This window comes from Oncorhynchus mykiss, chromosome 3 (assembly GCF_013265735.2).
Source record: "Oncorhynchus mykiss isolate Arlee chromosome 3, USDA_OmykA_1.1, whole genome shotgun sequence".
Classification (NCBI taxonomy): domain Eukaryota; kingdom Metazoa; phylum Chordata; class Actinopteri; order Salmoniformes; family Salmonidae; genus Oncorhynchus; species Oncorhynchus mykiss.
This window is the reverse complement of record NC_048567.1, coordinates 32,315,287-32,334,659: the sequence shown is the minus strand read 5'-3', so window position 1 is coordinate 32,334,659 and position 19,373 is coordinate 32,315,287. Positions and strand designations below refer to the sequence as shown.

Here is a 19,373-nt window from a genome sequence, read left to right as displayed (position 1 = left end):
TTACACACATCTTCACATACCAACCAATGATTGGGTGCACTTCACTTTTTGTTATACAGTGAAAGGTCCTCATCCTAAAAAAATGTACAAAGTAACTAATAACACCTCAAAGTACTTAATCCCGTTTTTGGTATTTGCGGCATCTCCATTCCTCTTTCGCTGTGAAAAAACCCCATCTATAAACACACAAATGATTTCCCCAGATGTTGACGTGCCACACCCTGATGAGAAGTCCATCATCACCTACGTGTCGTCCCTGTATGACGCCATGCCCCGGGATGTCCAGGATGGAATCCAGGCTAACGTGAGTGCACTTCTGACCGCCGCTGATCTCTGATCACTTCATCATTATTTTTACAAGATTGTCCCTAAACCTGATATACTCACAAACTGGACACCTCATGTCCCGAGACTCAATTTGATCAATTTTAAAAAAGGACACGCAATAAAGCCACTGTTATTGCATTCAAACACCTACTTTCAAGGAGAGTTCATTCAGGGAAACTCCTGGATTATGGCTTGTGACAGTCAGAACATGTAATTGCTTAATTTATGACACTTGACAGCAAGAGCCGCTTCAGTTTGGAACTACAGTAGAAGTCCTGCAATTCTAAATGGAGCTGCAGGAAATTAGCAACCTTCTGTGTTTACCTCGAAGGACTTTCTACCCAATAAACACCCCTCTCACACCACAGCATGATCACAGCACACAGAAGAGAGCTGTTGGGAAAGCAGAATGGTGTACTGTATTGCCAAAACAGATTTTAGAGTGCCATTTGTACTCCAATGCTAACTAAAGATGTACTGGGTAAAGGTAAAGTAGGGGACTTTTGTAAAGGAGGGAACTTTTGTTTATTGCACACGTGTGTACTAATGCACGTACACACACACTACATTATCATTCTCGCTCTCTCTCTTTCAATTTAACCTGCTTTAATTGGCTTGATGTAACAATGTACTGTACATATGGCCAAAGCGTAATAATAATCAATATTGTCAACGGGACAATCAGTAACAACATTCACTCACTCACTCACACTCTGCTCCCTGTCCAGCCACACAAGGCTGGGCCTGTTGACACCTAATTGAGTGAGGGTGGTGTGTGAGCAGGCGAGTCATCGTGGCTCTCCAGGAGAAGGCTCTTGGCTGTCTGTCGTTAAACCCCGTCGTTGCCTGCTGTGTTCTCTGCACCACAGGAGCTGGAGCTGCGCTGGACAGAGTACTATGAGCTGGTCACTATCATTCGGCAGTGGATAAGCCACCATGTCGTTATCTTCGGGGAGAGGAGGTTCCCAGGCAGCTATGAGGAGATAGAGGTGAGTCTCCTACCTGGACAGTTACTAGTAGGGCTGTTGTGAGTGGGATTGGAATGCTACCGGTGGCTGGTCACGTAATGCATTATTGTTCGAAATGGGAGCGTGTATACTGTAACTTGGATAATGAAAATACTATATGTGTTTCTGTGTCTATATATCGGGGCATTTTTTGGGGGCTGTGAATTATGATTCTAACATTTCTCCACTCACATTTTCTGTTGCCATCACTATGCCTATTCAGAGATGCCTGACATGATCAAATTGTTCTGGAAATGCATTTCTCTGAGCTCTTACTGATATGGATGCGTACGTACATTGTCAGCGCTCGTGAGTCGCATGGTCGTTAAATAGTGAAGTCGTTATTGGGCGGCAGAGTAGCCTAGTGGTTCGAGTGTTGGACTAGTTGAAAGGTTGCAAGATTGAATCCCCGAGCTGACGAGGTAAAACATCTGTCGTTCTGCCCCTGAACAAGGCAGTTAAACCACTGTTCCCTGGTAGGCTGTCATTGAAAACAAAGAATTTGTTCTTAACTGACTTGCCTCGTTAAATCAAGGTATAAAAAAAACAGATATGAACAAGCAGCTAGCTCTGCCATTCGATCCCACATCAAACAGAGCAATTACAGTCTTGAGATTGCATTGTCTCGTGTGGTTGCATTGTGTGGCATCTGGCTGGGTGGCACTGGAGCTGAGAAAAGCAGACCTGAAGCCACACATTATTCTACCTAATCCTCGGTGGAATCTTCCGTACTGCCCCTCCCCATTCCCTGGCTAGCGTGCCTGCAACTTTCTCTGTGGAGACAAAGGGGACTGTCAGACAAAAGGCTAGGTCAGCTAAGTTCTCCTATTGGATAATGTATAAAACATTCATTAACCCTATCAGTTGCTGTAATCCGTTTCCAAATCTTGTACAGTAGAGTCAAAGGAATTGTACGGTAAAATAGAGGAGGGCGCACCTCTGTGTCAAATTTCCTTTATCAACTCGAACACCTATTATGTGGCTTAAAATGGCATTATCAGAATGAGCAGTACAAGTCTGGGGATATTGTGCTTCAAGGTAGTCTCGTTCCAAGAACTCTTTTCCTATAAAATGGTTCCCAAATACGGACGAAAGCCGTATCGATAGTCTCTATGTGTTTCTATTTGTGTTGATACACCGTCTGCGTCTTCTAATAAGGCATCTGACTTTTCTATGTATACTTTTCAACGCCCCTTATCTTTGTTAGCTTGAGTTTTTATTTGGGAAGGTGTCTGAATAATCGGGTTAGCCACATTATTGATCTGGTTACCATGTTGGATTTAGGTAATCCCATGTTTGATGGACATTTGAAAAGGTCAAGCTCTGTGTGTATGTATGTGAATTAAGGACATGGGAACATGCTATAAACCTACAAGGTTGCAATCCTTTCTCAAGTAACGCCCACTGTGAGAATGTAAACATGTCAACTAACTCCTCAAGAGCTGTAGTTTTACACCACAGAAGCAGAATCATCACCTAGACTAGAGTCAATGGAAGCAGAATCATCACCTAGACTAAAGTCAATTGAAGCAGAATCATCTCCTAGACTAGAGTCAGTGGAAGCATAATCATCTCCTAGACTAGAGTCAATGGAAGCATAATCATCTCCTAGACTAGAGTCAGTGGAAGCATAATCATCTCCTAGACTAGAGTCAGTGGAAGCATAATCATCTCCTAGACTAGAGTCAGTGGAAGCATAATCATCTCCTAGACTAGAGTCAGTGGAAGCAGAATCATCTCCTAGACTAGAGTCAGTGGAAGCATAATCATCTCCTAGACTAGAGTCAGTGGAAGCAGAATCATCTCCTAGACTAGAGTCAGTGGAAGCAGAATCATCTCCTAGACTAGAGTCAATGGAAGCAGAATCATCACCTAGACTAGAGTCAATGGAAGCAGAATCATCTCCTAGACTAGAGTCAGTGGAAGCAGAATCATCTCCTAGACTAGAGTCAATGGAAGCAGAATCATCTCCTAGACTAGAGTCAATGGAAGCAGAATCATCTCCTAGACTAGAGTCAATGGAAGCAGAATCATCTCCTAGACTAGAGTCAGTGGAAGCAGAATCATCTCCTAGACTAGAGTCAATGGAAGCAGAATCATCACCTAGACTAGAGTCAATGGAAGCAGAATCATCTCCTAGACTAGAGTCAGTGGAAGCAGAATCATCTCCTAGACTAGAGTCAATGGAAGCAGAATCATCTCCTAGACTAGAGTCAATGGAAGCAGAATCATCTCCTAGACTAGAGTCAATGGAAGCAGAATCATCTCCTAGACTAGAGTCAATGGAAGCAGAATCATCTCCTAGACTAGAGTCAATGGAAGCAGAATCATCTCCTAGACTAGAGTCAGTGGAAGCAGAATCATCTCCTAGACTAGAGTCAATGGAAGCAGAATCATCTCCTAGACTAGAGTCAGTGGAAGCAGAATCATCTCCTAGACTAGAGTCAATGGAAGCAGAATCATCTCCTAGACTAGAGTCAGTGGAAGCAGAATCATCTCCTAGACTAGAGTCAGTGGAAGCAGAATCATCTCCTAGACTAGAGTCAGTGGAAGCAGAATCATCTCCTAGACTAGAGTCAATGGAAGCATAATCATCTCCTAGACTAGAGTCAGTGGAAGCAGAATCATCTCCTAGACTAGAGTCAGTGGAAGCAGAATCATCTCCTAGACTAGAGTCAGTGGAAGCAGAATCATCTCCTAGACTAGAGTCAATGGAAGCAGTTTGAATAAGTACTGCTGTCGTGGTTGGGGTCAATTCCATTTCAAATGGAATTTCAGTTTACTTTCTGTCTTGAAATAGAATTGTCATTAACCCTGTTCAGTGTCATGTAGCATTTTAAAAAGGAAGCAAGAGTAGGATGGATTGAGTCACAAGATAATAAGGTGGGTAGCCTAGCGGTTAGAGTGTTGGGCCAGGAACCGAAATGTCGCTGGTTCGCATACCTGAGCCTGTGAAAAATCTGCCGATGTATCCTTGAGCAAGGATACAACACTTCACCACACATAGATTTTTTTTTCCTACGTCAATTTCCCTTTTGTGACCGTTCAAGAACGGTAAAAAAATGTCTCCTTCATCCTGTCTCTCTCTCTCTCTTTCAGATCCTGTGGCGTCAGTTCTTGAAGTTCAAAGAGACAGAACTGCCTGCAAAGGAGGCCGACAAGCACCGTTCCAAACTCATCTACCAGTCCTTTGAGGTTAGCCATGCGCACAGAGCTTCTATTCTGTTATTTTCTATTCTATTTGCATTCTAGTGTTTTTCGATTCTATTTTAATTGTATCCAATTCCAATATACTCTACTATATCCCATTTTTTTTGATATTTTTTTTTTTTTATTTTTTTATTTCACCTTTATTTAACCAGGTAGGCTAGTTGAGAACAAGTTCTCATTTGCAACTGCGACCTGGCCAAGATAAGGCATAGCAGTGTGAACAGACAACACAGAGTTACACATGGAGTAAACAATTAACAAGTCAATAACACAGTAGAAAAAAGGGGAGTCTATATATACATTGTGTGCAAAAGGCATGAGAAGGTAGGCAAATAATTACAATTATGCAGATTAACACTGGAGTGATAAATGATCAGATGGTTATGTACAGGTAGAGATTGGTGTGCAAAAGAGCAGAAAAATAAAAATAAATAAATAAAAACAGTATGGGGATGAGGTAGGTGAAAATGGGTGGGCTATTTACCAATAGACTATGTACAGCTGCAGCGATCGGTTAGCTGCTCGGATAGCAGATGTTTGAAGTTGGTGAGGGAGATAAAAGTCTCCAACTTCAGCGATTTTTGCAATTCGTTCCAGTCACAGGCAGCAGAGAACTGGAACGAAAGGCGGCCAAATGAGGTGTTGGCTGTTGGATAGATTGATAGATTGTTGGATAGATTGATATAGATAGATAAAAGTGGTTGTCTGATTTGTGGCTAGAGGTCTGACACCTATTATTTTACATCACTCCCTCTACAGAGTGCAGTGCATGCTGGTCAGGTCAAGGTTCCTCCAGGCTACCATCCCATTGATGTGGAGAAGGAATGGGGCCGTCTGCACGTGTCCATCCTTGAGAGAGAACGACTGCTCAGGACAGAGTTTGAGAGGTGAGTGAGTGAAGCTGTGTGGTGGATATCAATGTCTGGCCGTATTATTCCATGATTCCATCAATCCTCATCTGGATCTACACTGACCAAAAATACAAACGCAACATGTAAAGTCTTGGTCTCATGTTTCGTGAGCTGAAATAAAAGATCCCAGAAATGTTACATACGCACAAAAAAGCGTATTTCTCTCAAATTCTGTGCACAAATGAGTTTACATCCCTGTTAGCGGGGATGCCAAGATAATCCATCTACTTGACAGGTGTGGCATATTAATAATCTGGTTAAACACCATGATCATTACACAGGTGCACCTTGTGCTGTGGACAATAAAAGGCCACTCTAAAATGTGCAGTTTTGTCACAAATCTCAATACCACAGATGTCTAAAGTTTTGAGGGAGCGTGCAATTGGCCTGCTGACTTTCCACCAGAGCTGTTGCCAGATAATTTAATGTTAATTTATTTATAAGCCGCCTCCAACGTCGTTTTAGAGAATTTGGCAGTGCGCCCAACCGGCCTCACAACCACAGACCACGTGTATGCCGCCGTGTGGGATAGCGATTTGCTGATGTCAACGTTGTGAACAGAGTGCCCCAAAGTGGGGTTATGGTATGGGCAGGCATAAGCTACGGACAACGAACACAATTGCATTTTATCGATGGCAGTTTGAATGCACAAACATATCATGAAGAGATACTAAGGCCCATTGTAAGGTCCATTTTATAAAGGTATCTATGACCAACAGATGCGTATCTATACTCCCAGTCATGTGAAATCTATATATTAGGGCCTAATGAATTTATTATTTCAATAGCCTGATTTCCTCATGTGAACTCAGCAAAATGAATTAAATTGTTCCTTGTTGCGTTTATATTTTTGTTTACTATATAGCTACTCTCTTCAAGTGACCTTGTTAGTTTCTGCCTGTTTTGTTAGAAAGAAATCCTTCATTTTACAAAATGGGAAGAATATGTTGTTGTTGGTCTGTGTGAGAGCATCCTGGATAACTAACTCCATTAGTCTATTAAACCCAGTTTTACCTTAGTTGCACTGCTCTGGGACCGTGTTTAGGCTGTGGTTTGTCTCGAGCCAGCTCCTCTTGAACAGTAATACCATTGGCACGCCCGAGGTTCGCTATCTAGGATGCCGTAAGGGGCTTGGACACTGTCCTGCCTGGTTTCTCTAAGGTCTTCAGGGATGACTTCACGCGTCTTGACTTTAGATGGACGTTTCCACTAGTTTATTTTGTATTGAGTAGCGCCACAAAGCGTAGGTTAGAATATCAGACCGTTGACGAGTGCAATTTACTTACAGCGAATGAATCATGGTTCATATTAAAACCACAGAGAGTGACAGATGGATTCTTATCAAGCCGATTCTATTCACCGAACCATTTCCTTGTGGTTACATGTGCCGTTTTCAACAGCTGCAAGAACAACCTCTGAAGCCTAGTAATGCACAGTAATTCTATTACCCATCTCCCCTCATTAGGATACTCCATATCAAGATGTTATGATTGAATCAGGTTTTCCCTTTACGATGAAGGGATTGTGAAGAAAGACATCCTCTGTACACACGGAGCGATTTTTTTAAATTAATTTTTTACATAATGTCTTCTTGTCAACTTAATCAGATGTGATTATCTGTCAGAAGACATCAAATGCCAATGTTATCAATATCATAAGGCCTAGGTAGCTAGAGGGGTGTTGCGCTGCAAGCGGTCTTCAAATGGGCTGGTCCACTGTCATGAGACAGCCTTGTTTGCCTGGTCCGTGTTCAGTGTAATGGGCAGTCATCGTTTGTTTGCTAGTTTCGACGAAGTTCATCAGACTGAGCAGCGCTCTGTCTGGGCAGCCTTATTCATGAACAGGGAGGAGGAATGGCTGGACAAGCGCAACAGAATTTGGCCTTACACAACGCAGCAGACACTTGTTGTCCCTGCCAAGGTTGGGAGAGAATTCCCATGACACGACGGGGCTGTGTTAAAGAAGAGCCACCGCTCTGCCTGGGACTTAAAAAGGGAGGGCATAGGGACAAGGGAGTATGGCATTTGTGACCGACCCTTATAGGGTAGAGTACCTTCTGCATTCGAAGAGGCCGTAAGTGTCTTGTTCCGGACTTTCAGCGATTGTGCTGTCGTGGTTATTGTGTTATGATGTTATGACGTTTTTAGCTGTGGCCAAGCAAGGAATATGTTGTATTTGATACTTGATATTCTTAATCGTGACATAAAACACTTTTGGTTTGTTTGTTTTTCTATTGATTCATTCACTTTTAGCATTGTACAGAAGTGAAATCCTATACCCAGGCCCGTGTTGACCCTGACCGGGTATGTTTGCTAAAAACCATTTGAAAACAAAAATGTTTTGACCAGATCAGTGTTAACGCTCCTCTTCTCTTCCCTCAGGCTAGAGAGACTCCAGAGGATCGTCAGTAAAGTCCAGATGGAGTCCGGTGTGTGTGAGGAGCAGCTCAACCAGCTGGAGACCCTGCTGCAGACGGTGAGTCTTGGACCACTAACACTCTGACTATACAGTGAGGCCCGAGGCTGGGACTGGACCTGCGAATGAGACTGAGGCTGAGGCTGGGACTGGGGCTGAGGTTTGAGCTGGGATTAGGGCTGGGAATGAGGCTGGAGCCGGGACAGGCTGTGGCTAGAGCTGGGGGAAACTAAGGATAGTCATTGTCCTCAATTATGTGAAGTTGCTATAGGCCAGTGATTGGGTCAAATGACTCATACCGGGTAAGTCATATGCTCCAGTTAGAAAATCATTAGCTGTCTGGTTTTGAATGAGGTAGCAAACAATGTGTCCAGTCATCACCAGTGAAAATGCTCCAATCAGAATGGTATTCCCTCTTCTGTCATACAACAGCGTGAGGTGGGCTGGATACAGTCTCACATAACAAAATGAAGATCTGAACTGATCTCCCAACAAGTTTGGAAAGCCATGGAATCCTTAAAGTGGAGGATGCATGACTTGTCTGTCAACCATAGAAACCCTTTACCTTCTCTCTTTCGAACGCTCATAGGTTAATTACATTTAATATTGGTATGCCCTCCTCCCTCTAGGACATCCGTCTCCTGAGTGCAGGGAAGCCGGCTCAGCACACTGCCGAGGTGGCGCGGGACCTGGACAAGGCAGACGGCATGATCCGCCTGCTCTTCAACGACGTGCAGCTGCTCAAAGATGGGCGCCACCTGCAGGCCGAGCAGATGTACCGCAGGTGAGTTGGCCGTTTCAGTTTCTCACAAAATGGATGATAAAGTTTCTATTTTCTATTCGATTATATTACATACATTGATCGATTACAGCGATTTGCTTTGTTATGATAACAATTTTCTCTAAATTATAAATGATATCCCCTCCCCCTGTAGTCATGAACGCTGATTGAGACATAAGCTTGTTGCATAACCATAGTCATTTAATTGAAGAAATGTATTGCAGGACAGAACACTTACCTGTCAAATGCGTGTCGTTCCCACAGGGTATACCGCCTTCACGAGCGTCTTGTGAACCTGCGCACCGATTACAACCTGCGTCTCAAGTCGCAGGTGACGACCACCCAGATGATCCAGACCCAGACCATCCAGCAGTCGTCCTCCAGGGTGCGTCCCGAGCTGGACGAGGTGACCCTGCGTTACGCCCAGGACCTGCTGACCTGGGTGGAGGAGAGTCAGAGGCGGATTGACGAGGCCGAGTGGGGCTCGGACCTGCCCACCGTGGAGTCTCAGCTGGGCAGCCACCGGGGCCTGCACCAGACCGTGGAGGACTTCCGCGCCAAGATCGAACGGGCCAAGGCTGACGAGGTACTAGACCTTAAAGGGGCAAAGGTGAAATATGTTTTAGTGGGGTGTTATAATAACTTTGTTTCATAGACTCTCTATATCTCCATATAGTTCCATTACACTTTGAACGAGTTCATATCATGTACTATGTATTCGATCCGAGGGAATGGAGACATGATACACATTCATTACCATCGTCAAATGCTAGATCCTCTCTGACTGTGACATTACATTGATGTTGCCTGTGTGTCTCTTGTGTCCCTCAGAGCCAGCTATCCCCAGTCAGTAAGGGGATGTACAGTCAATACCTGGGCAAACTGGACCTTCAGTATGCCAAGCTGCTGGTAAGATCTTTATTCAGAAGCGTTATTTAGTGTTAAATGTAATATTTTTGGGTAAAGATGCTGTTCTAGTCAACAACCACCAGGATTAGTAATACTTGTATTCTCATAAATGTAATCTAATCTATATCTTCCCTCTTTCACCGCTCTCTCCCAGAACTCCTCCAAGTCTCGTCTGCGTAACCTGGACTCGCTCTATGTGTTTGTCAGCGCGGCAACCAAGGAGCTGATGTGGCTCAACGACAAAGAGGAGGAGGAGGTCAACTACGACTGGAGCGACCGCAACACCAACATGACCGCCAAGAAAGACAACTACTCGGTAGGTCCCGACCGCCCACCCAGAAAACCATATACATAACTTGAAAAATATATCAGAAATGCTGTTAAGACAGCTTGGTTGTTCAACTGCACATTTTCTGAAGCCTAGAAAAAGATTGAATAGATCATACAGTATTTCCAAACTCTGGAGTAGTGCTCAGCTGAATGTAAGCCTGTTGATAGCTCAATGATAGCTCATCTTCATTCTGAAGGGTCTGATGCGTGAGCTGGAGCTGAGAGAGAAAAAGGTCAACGACATCCAGGGCACAGGAGACAAGATGCTGAAGGAGGGCCACCCTGGCAAGAAAACAGTGGAGGTGAGCACTACACTACCCCCTAGTGGTCTCCATGTGCAATAGCAGGGTTAACCTGGAAGTATGCGTTAGTACACAGAACTGCATACCGTAGTAGATTATTTTGCAAACAAGCATGTCTTATTGGACAAGTTCAGGTAGTCCCTCTCTGTTTCAGTCAGTATTCCTCCGCTTGGTGCCTAATGAACACCACCCTGTTTTGCCCAACTCTTCATGTTCCCCTTTAATTTCCAGGCCTTCACAGCAGCCCTGCAGACTCAGTGGAGCTGGATCCTGCAGCTGTGTTGTTGCATCGAGGCTCACCTCAAAGAGAACACAGCGTACTACCAGGTTTGGATGCTCCGAATAATTTTCTAAATAGAGAATGGCTCATAAACCTGCATGGTTCCATAAGTGATAGTTCCAAACCCAATTGTTGACGTTCTCGTGTTATTGTTCAATACACATGCCCTTATCGTCTTGTGCTTCTTCGCAGTTCTTTTCGGACGTGAAAGAAGCAGAGGAGACGATGAAGAAGATGCAGGAGACGATGAAGAAGAAGTACAGCTGCGATCGCACCACTACGGCCACGCGACTGGAGGACCTGCTGCAGGATGCTATGGTACGTAGCCTAATACACAGTTGGACTGTGTACGGGTGCTTGTGCTCACATAAAACCTGAGGTCACCTAGCTCTGGACCCGTATTCATAAATCGTGAGAGTAGGACTGCGCATCTAGTATCAGGTCTGCTTTTAATATATGATGAATGGAAAGGGGGTACACGATCCTAGATCAGTACTCTTACTCTGAGATACTCTATGAGTATGGGCCCTCGTCTCATAGGCAGGACTTTAGTTGCTCAAATGCAGAGAAAGCAAACCAGGAAACTCTCTTTATCTTTGTGTTCCATCTTTTTCCTGATTGTTGAATTATTTCCCTTCTTCACCAGGAGGAGAAAGAACAGCTGAACGAGTTTAAGACTCACGTGGCCGGCCTGAACAAGAGGGCCAAGACCATAATCCAGCTGAAGCCCCGTAACCCCACCAAGTCCATCAAGGGCAAACTGCCCATCCAGGCCGTGTGCGACTTCAAACAGATGGAGGTGAGCATATCATCCTTATCACCTTTTGAAGGCATCTGGTGTAGGAATAACGGCAGTAGAGAGAGGAAGTAGATACTTACTTTTTGTTCGTTTGTTCGTTAATTTGTTTGTTCGTTCATCACCCCCCCCCCCCCCCCCCCCCCCCCCGTTCATTCATTCATTCTTCCTGGTTCGTTCATTCATGCTGGTCTAGCCATCCACCATCCATCCATGGACTGTAACGTCTCATATACTCCGTCTCTCTGTGCAGATCACCGTCCATAAGGGAGAGGAGTGTGCCCTCATCAACAACTCACCACAGCCCAACAAGTGGAAGGTCCTGAACCGCTCAGGCATTGAGGCGGTGGTGCCTTCAGTCTGCCTCCTGGTTCCACCTGTCAACAAGGAGGCTATGGACAGTGTGTCCAGGTGAGACTCTTACATCAATACACAGCGCTCTCCGTCAATGGATCACGCGGAGTCCGTTTTTCTTTTGTTGCCACGTCCCACATCTGTTTGCGCTGTCTCCCGTCACAATGACCCTAGGAGTTGGCAAGATGACACAAACAGATCTGGGACCAGGCTGGTTTTTCGTGACCTAGCCATGGAGAAAAAAACCTCTGGGCCCTAGTTATATTTGTTTTACAGTACAGTAACACTTCCTTCTGTCTCCTACCCCAGTCTGGACTCTGGTCACCAGTCGATGCTGCTCCTGTGGCAGAGAATGCATGTGGACATGAAGAGCATGCTGTCCTGGCAGTACCTGACGAGAGACATCACACAGATACGTACCTGGAACATCACCATGGTAAACGCTGGTCATCTGCAATTTTTTTTATTTATTATCTTTAAAAACAACGGAGAAAGATTTATAGTAATTGAAATAGTTTGACATCAGTTAACTGTTTGACGCTTAGACTATTTGAAGTAAAACGTGATCCTCACAGACAGCCAATCAGTGACCCTGTGAGGGAGTCAAGTGGTCACCCCGTTTGGGTCACTGCAAGTGTACTGAATGGAACGGGGAGATTTCCCATGCCTTTGTTGCTTTAACGGTGAGGTTGAGTCTCGAGCTCTGTTATTTATAGAGCAGACCATGTAAACATGGACGAGTGTTTTATTGAGTTAGAAAAGCTCATGGGTTTCCAAATGGAATTATCGGCGGGGGAAGTTCTCATACCGTTACCACAGTAAGGAGCGGTGTCTACCAAAGCCTGTTTGTATTATGTGACAAAGTAGTTTTTTTTTTTTTTAACCACCTATAACAGGTTGTGTTGCAGGCAGGGCACATGGACAGAATGACAGGGACAAATTGACAGGCAATTCGGATCGGTTCCTCTCACACGGAGGAGGTTTTGAAGGATTATAACGATTTAAGATGAACATGTTTTAGATTGACCATTGACTCTCCCTCTTTTTTCCCCCCTCTCTCCTGCCTCTTCTTCTCTCTTTGTCTTCCTTCTCTCCTTTTCACTCTATTTTTTCCCTCTCTGTCTCTCTCCTTTCTCCCCCTCCCCTCTCTTCCCTCTATAGTTTAAGACCATGAAGGTGGAGGAGTACAGGCTGATTATGAGGAACCTGGAGCTTCACTATCAGGACTTCATGCGTGACAGTCAGGATTCCCAGCTGTTTGGGCCGCACGACCGCATGCAGATCGAGGGCGACTACTCTAAGACCACACAGTACTACGACAACCTTCTGCGCTCTGTGGAGAAAGGTCCGTTCCACCTACATGCTCATGAACAAACACAACAAACCTCTGTATGCCTTTATGTTTACAGCCTGGGACTTACCTGGTGTTTACATGGTGTTAACTAAGAAACTAATGGGGTATTAGTGGGTACTTTCTGGTTTGGCGACTACCTGGTTTGACAAATAATGTATAAGTAATGACCTAATCAACAGCGGGCTGTAAAATAAAGTTTTGATCTCGGTAAGGGTGGCATCTACTCTCCTTCTCTGAGTACCACTAGCAGACATTTTTTTATACAGTGGATGTGTGTAGTCAGGGGTGAAAGGCGTGTTACTGTACACCAGTTCAGAAACATTGGGTAACTGTCAAATTCAACTTTCAGGACCAGTGGTTAAAACCAAAGGTGAGTGTGAACAGTGAACCGCCAGGCTTTTGAACTATGGATGGTTGGCACGTTCAAAAATTAACAATTTGTTGTTTCCGTCACTCCAACCCCATCAACTTAGTGTTCCCATTGATAGCAATGCTTTCGCTAGCTCTTCCAGCTTTTGATTGAGTGCATGATATTTTGTATTTTTTGTTGTTGTCAATTTCCAATGTGGCTTGGTTTGTTGTTTTGTTGTGCAATATAGTGCTTTAGAAAAATACATTCAGGTAGTGGTCAAGCTGTGTTTTGCTGTGTGTAGAGATACCACTGCACAGTGGGTAATTTGTAATGAAATATGCTTTGTTTGAATGCATATCAGTGTGTGTGTGTGTGTGTGTGTGTGACACTACATGTGAACACATGCATGTCTGATCATGAACCATATGAATACACTGCACTAGTGTGTGTGTGTATGTACAGTTGAAGTCGGACGTTTACATACACCTTAGCCAAATACATTTAAACTCAGTTTTCACAATTCCTGACATTTAATCCTAGTAAGGTCAGTTAGGATCCTGCCTTAGGTCAGTTAGATCACCACTTTATTTTAAGAATGTGAAATGTCAGAATAATAGTAGAGAGAATGATTTATTTCAGCTTTTATTTCTTTCATCACATACCCAGTGAGTCAGAAGTTTACATACAATGAATTAGTATTTGGTAGCATTGCCTTTAAATTGTTTAACTTGGGTCAAACGTTTCGGGTAGCCTTCCACAAGCTTGGGTGAATTTTGGCCCTTTTTTCCTGACAGAGCTGGTGTAACTGAGTTAGGTTTGTTGGCCTCCTTGCTCGCACACACTTTTTCAGTTCTGCCCACAAGTTTTCTATGGGATTGAGGTCAGGGCTTTGTGATGGCCACTCCAATACCCTGACTTTGTTGTCCTAAAGCCATTTTGCCACAACTTTGGAAGTATGCTTGGGGTCATTGTCCATTTGGAAGACCCATTTGCGACCAAGCTTTAACTTCCTGACTGATGTCTTGAGATGTTGCTTCAATATATGCACATAATTTTCCTCCCTCATGATGCCATTTATTTTGTGAAGTGCACCAGTCCCTCCTGCAGCAAAGCACCCCCACAACATGGTGCTTCACGGTTGGGATATTGTTCTTCAGCTTGCAAGCCTCCCCCTTTATCCTCCAAACATAACAATGGTCATTATGGCCAAACAGTTCTATTTTTGTTTCATCAGAGGACTTTCCTCCAAAAAGTATGATATTTGTCCCCATGTGCAGTTGCAAACCGTAGTCTGCCTTTTTTATGGCGGTTTTGGAGCAGTGGCTTCTTCCTTGCTGAGGGGCCTTTCAGGTTATGTCGATATAGGACTCATTTTACTGTGGATATAGATACTTTTGTACCTGGTTCCTCCAGCATCTTCACAAGGTCCTTTGCTGTTGATCTGGGATTGATTTGCACCTTTTGCACCAAAGTACATTCTTCTCTAGGAGACAGAACGCGTCTCCTTCCGGAGTGGTATGACTGCGTGGTCCCATGGTGTTTATACTTGCGTATTATTATTTGTACAGATGAAGGTGGTGCCTTCAGGCATTTGGAAATTGCTCCCAAGGGTGAACCAGACTTGTGGAGGACAATTTTTTTTCTGAGGTCTTGGCTGATTTCTTTTGATTTTCCCATGATGTCAAACAAAGAGGCACTGAGTTTGAAGGTTGGCCTTGAAATACATCCACAGGCACACCTACAATTGACTCAAATGATGTCAATTAGCCTATCAGAAGCCTCTAAAGCCTTGACATAATTTTCTGGAATTTTCCAAGCTGTTTAAATGCACAGTCAACTTAGTGTATGTAAACTTCTGACCGACTGGAATTGTGATACCGTGAAATAATCTGTCAGTGAAATAAATACATTACTTGTCATGCAGAAAGTAGATGTCTTAACCGACTTGCCAAAACCATATTTTTTTACAAGAAATTTGTGGACCTAAGTGTAGGTAAACTTCTGACTTCAAGTGTGTTTTTGTGTGTGTGTGTGTGTGTGTGTGTGTGTGTGTGTGTGTGTGTGTGTGTGTGTATTTATTTATTTATTTATTTATTTATATAATCAGCAATTGTAATTCCATTCAAATTACTAAGGTATTGCAAGGTAAAGAACGTACATGGAAGAAAACATGGGAAAGGTTTCACCACACTACAGTCAACCCTCTATCTTACCACACCTACAGTAACCACACACCCATCCTGCCCTAAGCTCCTCACCATGATAATATAATAATTGTATTATTATTGCCACTCTGCAGGCGCTTCTATCTGAAATGATTTACAGTACAGTGAGCGCATACATATTGAGTATGTGATCCCTGTGGGTATTGAACCCACAGCCTTGGAGCTACTAGTGCCACACTCTTACCACCCTAACCGATCTCCACAATGTCCACGCTGCACACAGGTGAGCAGGACGAGTCGATGTGTGTGACCTACATCACCCAGATCAAGGACCTGCGTCTACGGATAGAGGACTGCGAGGCTCGTACCGTGGCCCGCATCCGCAAGCCTGTGGACAAGGACCCCATCCAAGACTGTGCCCAGAAGACCACTGACCAAAAGGTGCTGTACCTAGACTGTACTAACTAAAGAATGCGTTGTGACTTAGGTCTAACCTATTTATTGAACAGGTCTCCTCTGTAAAAGACGCTCAGTGGGATCAACCTGTATAAATAAAGGATAATAAAGTATAACATCTATACAGGTGAAGGTAGCGGTGGGGGAGGGGCACCTCAGTGCTCGTGTCCATGGGACAACAGATACCGAAGTTAATCACCAAAAAACAATGATGTTTTATTTGGACACTGGGAATAACGTCATAAAGAACCCTGACTGTGTTTTTAGGAGCTACTATAAAACTGTTATGGAGGGGGACGCACCTAAAATGTGATGCCAAGCAGGGTTTGGTAGGTTACTTTCTAAATGTAATCTGTTAGTTACATGGCCACAATTGTAATAGATTACTTTCCCCTTAAGATTGCGTTAGAAGGCGGGAAACCTTTATATTACCAATTTACCAACATCTATTACAGGATAAATCAATGTTAGCATTTACATCGCTGGCCATAAATGTATGTTGCATTTTACTTTATGGGTTGGTTATGTAGGCTTCTTCTAACCCATTGCTTTCTACTACAGATAACAATCTGATTAGGCTATATCTTTACATTAAAAACACAAGTCTTTCAGATTTCCAGTCACTCCAATTAATTGAATACCCCTTGATCTTCAAGAATAGGACTTGTAAATATGGAAATATAGATTAGCCAAAATGTTTTACCTGAGCATAACCCAAAAACAAAGGACTTACTAGCCTACTCTGTTGTTTATGGTTTTGTTGTCATGCAGGCTCATTGCTTTGAGTTTAAAAATAAATCCTGCTCTCGTTGAATGGCGTTCTATGAGCACTACTGAAAAGTGCAACTTGCATATGAAAAATGTATACCATATTCTGTATTTGCTATAGGCTTATTGTTTTCAATTTTTCTTTGGTGACACTTTGATACCTCTATAATTTGCAGAGGTTTAAGTCTATCAAAAGTGTGCGAGTTTGAGCCATGTGTCCATTAGGCCTATGGGCATTTTCCTGAATTTGCACACATTAGATCCAGCAATACAAGCCCCGCTTGTGGTCTTCTTAAATTCAACTTGTTTTTGACAACACAATATCACAGAGGAGTTGAGAAGGAAGGAACTCCCTCCAACTTTTTTTTCTCAAGGCTGGGATCTGCACTCTGCAGCTGTTTGCAAGATCAACATTTTCACTGGCTGTCTACTTGTCACAAAAAAACAATGATTTGATTGGCAGCTTAAACTTATTTCACTCAACCATTATTGTGTTCAAATACACATGTCCATTTGTGAACAGCCATCCACAACCACCACAATCCGTAAGGTGCACATAGCTAAATGAGAGAGAACCGGTGTGATTCAAATCAGTGCGCCATGTAGACACCAATAGGAAGTGGTATCTGCTGTCCTTAACGTCCAAGCGTTTTTTCCCCCCAAGTTGGATCATCTTTGGATGCCGACAGCACTCGCACCATTGGAAGACGTACTGTAGCTTGAACTGGAGCCTACAGAAGCCTATTCCTGCTGTTTTTGCATCCTTCACATGCATTTGGTGTGTCATCCTAGTTGTCTCTGCCTTGTGGTCAGATTCGCTCAGGAGGAACAAACATGAACTTGTTCCTTTTTTCTATGCTGATTTGAATGTCATTGAGAATAATCTAGTTTTTTCGAAAGTGTCTGTAATCGGATCACAATATTTTAGCTGGTAACGTAACGTACAGCTATTTTTTGTTGTTGTAATCCGTTACTCCCCAACCCTGATACCAAGCTACAGACTGGCACCAGAAACAGGACAAAGCACCACACAGAAAAGGAGAGAGAGAGAGAGAATGAGGGAGGGGTAGAAAGAGAGGGAATGAAATACCGAGAGAGGAGACGGCGAGGCCTAATTACAGCAGATTGCAGCTATGGATAGGGCTTTCTGCGGTGGGGGAGAGAAATGTGAGAAAGAAGGGGGCTTGGGAAAGGAGATATACATACTGTACGGGAGCCAAGTGCCGCGGGAAAGAGAGGAACGGTGACTCGGTAGACGGGAGGATAGGCGGGGCAGAGGTAGATAGAGAGGGAGGGAGGGAGTGGAATGGCATGGTTGCCGCCTTCTGCGCTGCCTCTCAGGGGGGAAGAGGGAGAGAGGAGAAGGCGAGTCATGAGAGTAAGACGGAGAGCGCAAGAGAGAGAGAAAGGGAAAATAGAGTAGTGTATATGCTCAGTGTGTTCAGTAAGTCCCTGGGCTGTGTTTCTCTATGGAGACTGAGGGTGACTGGCTGGAAGGCCCACTGCCCAGCCTGCTGATCCAGCTCCTCTGGACTCTGCTGGCTGTGGGCCTAGTGGGGATCCTTTCTATGCTACTCCACCAAGACCCCTGGCAGCTCATCCCCCGGAGAGTCCACAAACAGGTCAGGCTCAGGAACACACTGCTTCCTTGGTCCTGATAGGAGGGACTCGTTCAGCATTATGACACTCGGTGGAAGTTCGTAATCTGAGGAGATTTTCTCTCTTTGTTTTGCTATTTGTCCTTTTCTTTATCTTAATCGTTTTTGTTTCTCTCCTGTTTCAGAAAGTCCAAGTGGAGCTTGAGGGGATCAAGAAGAACCTGGACCAGGTGGCCGTGAAGACCGAGGAGGTCCTGAGTACCACTCCTCAGCAGTCCAGCACTGCCCCTGTCCTGCGCTCTGAACTGGACTTCACCCTGAAGAAGATGGACCACGCCTACATCCTCTCCTCTGTCTATCTAGAGAAGTGAGTTGACTTGTCGGTTTTCTTTCTGTAGCCAGTTTCCATTTTTGGGGTTCTTATTGCCCTGACAAAAGCAACAAACAAGCAAGTGAAAAATACAACATTCTATTTAAGCAGCATTAAATCTCTCACGCCACTTCCCTCCCCATCCCTCCTCCACTGACATTTCCTCTTCCTTGCCTCAGGCTGAAGACGGTGGACGTGGTCATCCGCAACACGCAGGGGGCCGAGGGCGTTCTGAAGAAGTACGAGCAGCGACTGCGCGAGGTCCAAACGGTGCCCAATGACGTCAAGGAGGTGGAGATGTACCGCACCCAGCTCAAGGTGAACTGACTGGGCAGCTCTGGGCACAGCCTCAGCCTTTATTCTTGTGATATGTTTCCACTGAACAACCAGGCTTTTGTTCCCGGTTCTCTGAACACTTACCTCCTCTTTGTATGACACAGTTGGTCCGCTTTTTCCAAGCCATGGGAGCTGGAGAGGCTTTTGCATAAACGCTACTCAGTAGATAGGTTGTGATGTTTATTACATTAAAAACACATGCGCTTTGGGACATTAATGAACTGTGTGGGATTCATTACGGGTTTGTTGACAGCCAACGCTCGTGTATTTTTGCGTTTTATATATGTATCATTGGATTATGAACATGGAAACAAGGCAGGTTTACAAAGAGAGAGAAACTATTTACGCGATG

General features: G+C 44.2%; 1 protein-coding gene across 19 annotated transcripts in view; it reads left to right on the top strand.

Moving 5' to 3' along the window:
- The window catches only part of LOC110518458 (plectin), a 160,168-nt gene that overhangs the window by 125,356 nt on the left and 15,439 nt on the right, over positions 1-19,373 (top strand). For 14 of the 19 annotated variants that reach the window (XM_021596093.2, XM_021596088.2, XM_021596110.2 and 11 more), the window contains 20 exons: positions 204-304; positions 1,197-1,316; positions 4,434-4,529; positions 5,304-5,431; positions 7,837-7,930; positions 8,500-8,654; positions 8,916-9,261; positions 9,483-9,560; positions 9,715-9,876; positions 10,088-10,192; positions 10,424-10,519; positions 10,665-10,790; positions 11,119-11,271; positions 11,522-11,679; positions 11,932-12,058; positions 12,784-12,967; positions 13,326-13,346; positions 15,777-15,934; positions 18,501-18,682; positions 18,865-19,003. In XM_021596093.2, coding sequence (XP_021451768.2) covers positions 204-304; positions 1,197-1,316; positions 4,434-4,529; positions 5,304-5,431; positions 7,837-7,930; positions 8,500-8,654; positions 8,916-9,261; positions 9,483-9,560; positions 9,715-9,876; positions 10,088-10,192; positions 10,424-10,519; positions 10,665-10,790; positions 11,119-11,271; positions 11,522-11,679; positions 11,932-12,058; positions 12,784-12,967; positions 13,326-13,346; positions 15,777-15,934; positions 18,501-18,682; positions 18,865-19,003 — 2,729 coding nt within the window. The remainder of the gene's footprint in view (positions 1-203; positions 305-1,196; positions 1,317-4,433; positions 4,530-5,303; positions 5,432-7,836; positions 7,931-8,499; positions 8,655-8,915; positions 9,262-9,482; positions 9,561-9,714; positions 9,877-10,087; positions 10,193-10,423; positions 10,520-10,664; positions 10,791-11,118; positions 11,272-11,521; positions 11,680-11,931; positions 12,059-12,783; positions 12,968-13,325; positions 13,347-15,776; positions 15,935-18,500; positions 18,683-18,864; positions 19,004-19,373) is intronic. The other 5 variants (XM_021596049.2, XM_021596098.2, XM_021596060.2 and 2 more) reach the window with 3 other exon arrangements.